Source organism: Haemaphysalis longicornis, unplaced genomic scaffold, assembly GCF_048455015.1.
Source record: "Haemaphysalis longicornis isolate Haplotype H1 unplaced genomic scaffold, Haemaphysalis longicornis Haplotype H1 scaffold_8, whole genome shotgun sequence".
In the NCBI taxonomy this organism is placed as follows: domain Eukaryota; kingdom Metazoa; phylum Arthropoda; class Arachnida; order Ixodida; family Ixodidae; genus Haemaphysalis; species Haemaphysalis longicornis.
The window spans coordinates 187,391,242-187,398,569 of record NW_027526445.1 but is presented as its reverse complement, the minus strand read 5'-3'; the positions used below and the strand labels follow the sequence as shown (position 1 = coordinate 187,398,569).

Sequence of the window (7,328 nt, the reverse complement as noted above, 5' to 3'; positions counted from 1 at the left end):
GGACGCCAGCCAACTGATCTTTGTGCTGTCTATCCCAAATGAAAAAGGCATCTTTGAAACACCTTGAACCAAAACGGTTTTCCTGATAGGCCCAGAGAGAATTTGAAAGCGGAATTTTTACACCAACCAGCTTTACATACGCTGCCAGAGCGAATGCTGGCGACCATGACAGTCAGCCATGTGGCAAAATACTTTTAACTGTGTGTGAGATGAGAAGAGGTACAGTTACAAGAGATGAGAAGAGGTACAAAAAAAAAAAAAAAAAAAAAAAAGTTAAACCTGGATTTAACAAAGTTGACAAATAGCAATTTTTCGTTACATGCGGGTTTTGAGTTGAGGCTCGCGTGAATGGCGCAGAAACGAAACCAAAATGCTAGACATCACTAATAATGAACTCGCCCTTAAAGGATTTGTTTCGCAGTGAAAACGCAGTGTCTAGAGTGCCGTCCGACGGCACTCTAGCTGATCGCTGCAGGCATGGCTAGAGTGCCGTCCGACGACGTTCGAATACTTAAGACTAGGCTATTGCAAGCCGAAGCATCTGTCGTTGTAGTGTAGAGGACACGTTTTAGCTTCCTGATCACAAGAACGGTGGTTCGAGACCTGCTTTTGCCTCAGTTATTCTTTTTTTTTTTCATCTTTACATTGAACTATAATTTTTATGACTTAGGTGATTTTTAGTGTTTTAATTAAGTGATTTCTTTGTGTGCGTTAGGTCATGTTATGTTATGTTTAGGTCAGGTTGCCTAGCTTTACGTTATCTAGAGCGATGTAGGGCCAGACGCGGCAATTTTGTTACAAAACGCCGGCGGACGACGATATATAGTGGAGTGGAGTGGAGTGGAGTATAACCGTCGGACGGCACTCTAGGCACAGCCCGGCGAAAAACTGTGATTTGCGCCGGCTGCTTTCCCACAAACTTAGTCACTACATGGCACCACAAAAGAAGCAAGGTCACTTACCCCGTATTCACAAACGTAACCTACAAGTGTCACTTTTGCCTTTTGAATCTTTTCGTTGCTTCATCCCATTTCAAGGACCAAATGTATGCTGAAAGGGCGCCTTTTCGACCTTGGGGCTCTTGGTTGCACCGAAAATTGCTTCAAGTGTGATAGCTGGATACTGTGCTGCTGGGCGGCAACATTTCTTCTTTCTCGCCGGTGGAGACAGCATTTAAAATTGCGAGCTTGTGTTGAAAATACAAAGCATTTCGTTTTCCGGCACCAGAACTCATCACCGACAAACCGACACCACAGATAGCAGTGGAGAGGCACGACTACACGCCAAAAGGCAGGTCTAGCACCTAAATGACACCGCACTCAAACGGGAAACACACGGTCGTTTGTGGTGCAGACAAGGTTAGCTAAATTAGTGCATTTCTCCAGCCGATTTTTCAGAAGTGCAAAAAAGGGCTCATCAGTGCAGCAAATTCATTACATCACGGTTAATCGTCGCAAGCCTTTGTTATACAGAGGTTGCACACACACTGGTTTCAAAGGGGCTGGCAATGGGGAATTGAAAAACTTCGTTAAATCCAGAAATTCTTTACATAGAGATTCGTTACATCCAGGTTTAACTGTATTTAAAATCTCGTCCCCACCTAAAACAATAACAAAGGGGTCTTTCCCATTCCGCAATGGAGCTTTTGAATCGCACGTTGAAGCCGACACGTAGCTGTTTGTATGTGTATGGTAGCGTCATGTTTAGACACTTCAGATTTCAGAAAATGTAGTGCCAAATTAAAATCATTTCCACCAACTTATTCAGAGATTCCTTGAGCTTACCTCAGCATAGAAAACACCGCCTTTCACATGCACCACTCCGCGTAGAAACTTTCGTGTCATCTTTGCTGGTGGACCGATGACGTCATCGTCATCATTGGTGCCAATCACCACAGGGTGGCTCCTTCAAGCTGCTTCGTCCTCCTCAGTTGCCATTAAAGCTTGCGATCTTCACGGTCGCCCCTATCTGCATGGGGCTCTTTGTTCCTCGAGACTAGATTGATTCCTACACTCCACAAAAAGCAGTTGGCTGTCCCTTTAAAGGAGTACCGACACAAAATTTCAAAGCTGAGATAACTACGTAAACGGCTTTCTTCATATCAGGCGATATCTCCAAGCAAGTTTCAACAGTAACCATTCAGTGTAACATACAGTAGAATCTCGATAAATGGAAATCGCTTAAATGGAATTGCCGCTTAAACGGAACAGTCGCCTGTAAGTTGGTTGGTTTTGTATTCAGATAACGCAAAAAAACTCTCAGTAATGGGAACTAAAATTTCCGCGCCACCGTGTAAACTGAACTAGAAATGGAACTTCTTGTGAAACCCATAGAGATGAGAATCGGCTTTTTACGCTTCCGGCTGTTTGGTTTTTGTTTTTCTTCCTCCATGTTTTTTTGACCTCGTTGGCCTCGTAAGCCTTGTCTCATTAGTGGTCAGCCGTGTTTGCGCAGCGAATGCAACATTGCAGTTCTTGTTCCAGTCGTTTGGTCTCGATTCAAGACGCTCAGGTTACAGGGCTCAGCTCCTTCTGCCTTGTTCGTGCCATCGTGGTGCTATTCGCGCTTTATTACCGCGTTGCCGTATTCTACATTCGGTGGCTCATAATACTCGTGAAGTTGAGGCCTCTAACCTCTGTGAAGACGCAGTTTCAAGGACTCAAACAAAGATAACTGATGCATTTTGTAGTGCACAGTGACTAATTGTTGCCAAATCAACTTTGTGAATGCTGTGCCTAAACCGTTTTTTAGTTTTCTTGCTTTCTAAAAACCTATCGGCTACATTCACCTCCTAGTGCTTAGAGTTTCATGAAATGGTATGAAGAGTGCGTACGCACACAAATGTGCACTTTTACACATCTCAGTAAACGGAACTCCTGTTAAACGGAACTAATTTTTTCGGCCCCTTGAAGTTCCGTTTACCAAGAGTCTACTGTATTTTAAATCCATTTCAATCTTTCCGCGCATGAGAAAGCCCCGAGTGGGACAGCATGACGCCATCTGCTCCTGGCCCCAAATTGCCGACGTCGGGGCTCCCATGATGTGGCCGACGCGCTGGCTGTGGTTGGCGCACGCTGCTACACCGTGTGTATATCGCGTCACGGTTGTTGGGACTGATGTCGTGCTGCCTGGGTGCATGAAAATAGTGGAGACCACGGCCGGTCTGGGTGCACTCGCGCACGCCTCCAGACCGGCAGTGGTGCGACAGAAACAGTGATGTCACGAGCACCCTCCTGTCATGGCAGCCTCTTCGGTGTTCATTCTGCCGAAACCGAAACTGACACGAATAAACAAGGCTGTAAATAATTATTTACGCGGTGACCGACCGTCTAATGTGCCATTCTACAATTACTGGGCTGGTAGGCACCCACAGCAGCGAAGAAAGCGCAACATGGAAATTTCACGTCAGTCCTCCTTTAACAAGAGTGCCATGCACCAGCTCGCCTCAGCCCACAACAGCGGGAGACTCGGCCTACAACAGCGAGCCTACAACGGCGGCACACCTCAGCCAACAACTGCGGAAGACCTCGGCCTACAACAGTGGGAGCATGTACGTGAAGAGGCCAGCTCACCGCCCGTTCCTCGGCAGCCAGGGCCTTGAAGCGCGCCACGGCCCGGCTGACTAGCTGGTCCTCCGTCAGGCCGGCCTCTTCCTGCAGCAGCTCGGCCCGAATGGAGTCCAGGTACAGCTGCACCCCGGACTTGCCCCCAGCGGGCCCTCCCGGCCGGGCAGCCGCAAACAGCTTCAGCTGCCGCACACCACCACCGGGTGCATTGCCCGCTCGAGGCTTGGCGCTGTCATCGGCTGTGGCACCGCTGCGGCCAGTGGCCACCGAGTTTGCCGAGGGCTGCGTCTGCAGACAGACACACGCCCGTCAGCGTGTGGGCCGAGTCGTCGGGTGCGCGTGAGGAACACTCCCAGTGCTCGCCTAGGGTGCAGAAATTTCTTCTCACGAGGCAGCACGGATAAAGAAAGGCAACGGGGTGCTACACATGGGAGTAGGAAGGGAGCAGCACATGTCATGAAAGCAACACTCCGTTCCACATAAACAGAAGCCCGGCACATCCAGAGCGATGCAGACCATTTTATTTATTTAATTATTTATTCATTCATTTATTTGTTCATTTATAGCAAATACCTACAGTGCCATTATGGCATTATTGTTCACAAATGAAAATGAGTCATACAATTACAAAAAACTGGCATCACAGTGAAACAGCAAGTTACGAAACATCACAGTTGTGGATGAGTTGCTATTACAGGCTAGTAAACGAAGTCCTCAATGGCAGTCTAAAAATTATTTGCTGTGACCACATCACTGGGGAGAGTATTCCAATTTTTTATTGTGTTAGGAAAAAACAAATATTTAAAGACATTAATTCGGCGCTGATATGGTCTAATTTTTCTTGGGTTATCCTGTCTCGAAATAACGTAATGAGGCTTAAGTAGATGCTTTTATTAATTCCTGTCTTGCCACCTAAATTGCTTATGAGGAAATTTTAATCTTGCTATTTTTCTACGTGCTGCCAGATGCATTAGATGTGCTGATATATGCCACACCCCACCTCTAAACTGACCTAAAGGTTACCAACCATCTTCATATATGACAAGAAAGCATGGAATTCAGCTAAGGAACATCTCACAGTAAAAAATTACCGGTGGAAAAAATGTCACCATGCTGGGTTTCAACTCGGGACATTCGCCCCAAAACCCACGATTCTACCGAGGCCAAACAGCGAAGCTCTTTGAGCAGTTACTCCAGAGTGTGCGAACCAGTAGAGGGCGCCGGGTGCACACAGGAAATGCCAAGCTTGCACCCACAAGGGAACGGAATCTCGCGTCCGAAAACAGGGTCGAATGAACAGCACAAAGCCATGTCCATGCAATGCCATAGTAGATCCGAGGTTGGTGACTTTCCAGCAAACGATTTCTAGTTAGCAATCCCGGTAGGAGATGGTTCCACACAGAAGCGTGCGTTACCGCACAAGCACGTCCCAAAAGTGCTCGCTTGGGCCTGTGGGTATGGCATGTTGGTATGCGCCAATGACTTGTTTGCAAACGCGGTCAAGCCTTGTATGGTGCGAGCGACAGTCGTGCTGTTGTACTGCATACTGCCTGTACCTCTCCACCCTCACTGCCAAAGCACTGAAGCCTGCCTACCATGTGTGAGTACTCAAGGCTGAGCACGAGTCCTTGGACACCGTCACATGGCTTGTATGAGATGGTCAAGGTTGTTTCCCTGAGACCTGCAAGCTAGCCCGCACTTGCTGCAAGATGTCCCACGCTTCCCTGACATGGACTGTCACATTTCCTTGATCCCACTTGTACAACTCCCTCTCCGTTGTGAAAGCAAGAGGAGGCGACATGAATTTGGCCGCAGGCTAGGCTAAATCCGGCACGGCAGCCGACGCATATCATGCCACCCACCACCTCAGGTGGAAACTTAAAGGGTGTCCTGTTTACCGTATTTACTCGCGCAATGACAGCACTTTTTTTTTTTAATTCGATGCAAATTTAGATGTGCGTTCATTATGCGGGATAAATGTTTCTCGAAACATTTTTCAGCACAGAAAATGCAAAGAAGTCGTGGGTAAAAATTTTCACGATAGTTCTCATGAACACAACACAAATAATAAATAGAAACATAATAGAAACTCTGCACACCACCGCCAGCCGCTTTGGAAAGTGACGCAAAATGCAGTCTTTTCACGAATTACGGAACGCGCCGGTACAAGTTTGCTGCGAGCTGACAACAGTTCCACCAACAAGTGGATACCACTCTTACAGTGTGGGACATCAAAACAGACATGGTGGCTGACTCGGCAACCTGAGCGAGTTTTTTTCTTTGCCTTGTGAGTACCTTATGTGCATTCAGTGAGAGTTTCTTTCTCATCAATATTGAACGCATGCTCGCCGATATCGTTATATCGCTAAGTCTGCCACAATAACGTATCCACGTCCTCTTTGAAAGGGAAGGAAACAGAGGTACGCACTACCATCATCAGCAAGACTTTGCACACATAGGACATATTGCTGAGGATAGTTCAGGGTGTGTTCATTGTGCAGGAAATAAAAAAAAAATCGAACGTGGACGACGTACTTAAGGGGTGTGATCGTTACACGAGTGCGACCATTATGCGAGTGAATACAGTAAATAGCACGGGGAAGTCAAGGAAGGTACAGAGCTGCTCATGAAACTGAGGATCCCCATAAAAGAGACCCTGTTTGATTGGTTCACGACTGGGGCACTGGGAACAGTCTGTCCCAAATGTTCCCTCTCGTTGACTTTTAAGCTGCCCGTGCTCACCTTGGTGACTTTGAAGGGGTTGCCGCGAGCGACGGGTGGCGCGGGGGCAGGGCGGGTGGGCTCCTCGTCCAGTGGGCGGGAAACTGCAACAGGGCAGAAGAGGGTGCACGTTCCAATGTACCCTTACAGGGCTTCGTTGCCGTTTTCAGAGACAGTCCATCATGTTAAGCGCCATTCCAAATCGAACAAAGCCAGCAACAAGGACTGCTTCCCGGAGACAGCCTTGAAGTACACAGCGATGCAGGCTACCTTCCTCTGTAAACTAGAAAACGACGCCACCTTTTATGCAGAAATGCATTATAGTCGGGGGTTGTCGTGCGTCCCTTGGCCGGCGTCCGCAGTGCGTCTGATGACGATTGTGGCATGATGCCCCTAGGGATTGGCCAACCAAACAATCCATCACGAGATAGCTTCGCGTCAACCACCATCGTCATCTTCCTGTAGGGGAACCGCTGAAGAAGAAGAAGGAGAAGAATACAAAGCTGCGAAGAGGAGGGCTGCGCGAGTTTTGGCTACCGTTATCCTCCTCGGCCGGTGCATCTTCCCGATCTGAACCCAGTCGAAGAGCGGCTCATCGCGCCTCGACTCCCCTTCATGAGCATCAGGCGGCTGACTCGAGGCAACGGGCAGTTTGGAATCAAGGGACAGGCGGTGAACGTGCCCATCGACGTATCGAAGGTTGTGCGGTGCCTTCCTCGCATGGTACCCGAGGATGTTGCGTTCGACGTTCACATCAAGCGGAGGCTGATGAGTCCGGCAACGTACAAGCGCGGGTTGGTGAAGCGCGGCAACATCCTGGCTTGGCTCAAGCACCTGGAACACACCCCGCTGTATCGCGCCATCAACGTTCGGGTCGATTGGAGTCGGCTCGATCACTTCGATGACGGCGGCGAACGAGAGGAACCGCAGGAAGACGACGTCGATGATGCTGACGGTGAGTTCGAAACGATTCCCGACGACTTTGACGTGAACGATCCTCTGCAGTGCAGTTGGCGGTTGCGCTCAACGCAGTCTCGAAGA

General features: G+C 48.6%; 1 protein-coding gene across 1 annotated transcript in view; it reads right to left on the bottom strand.

Annotated features, from left to right (window-relative positions):
- The window catches only part of LOC144149579 (WD repeat and HMG-box DNA-binding protein 1-like), a 52,457-nt gene that overhangs the window by 3,951 nt on the left and 41,178 nt on the right, over positions 1-7,328 (bottom strand). The window contains exons 22-23 of the mRNA XM_077681216.1: positions 6,309-6,391; positions 3,573-3,854 (exon numbers count right to left, since the gene is read on the bottom strand). Coding sequence (XP_077537342.1) covers positions 3,573-3,854; positions 6,309-6,391 — 365 coding nt within the window. The remainder of the gene's footprint in view (positions 1-3,572; positions 3,855-6,308; positions 6,392-7,328) is intronic.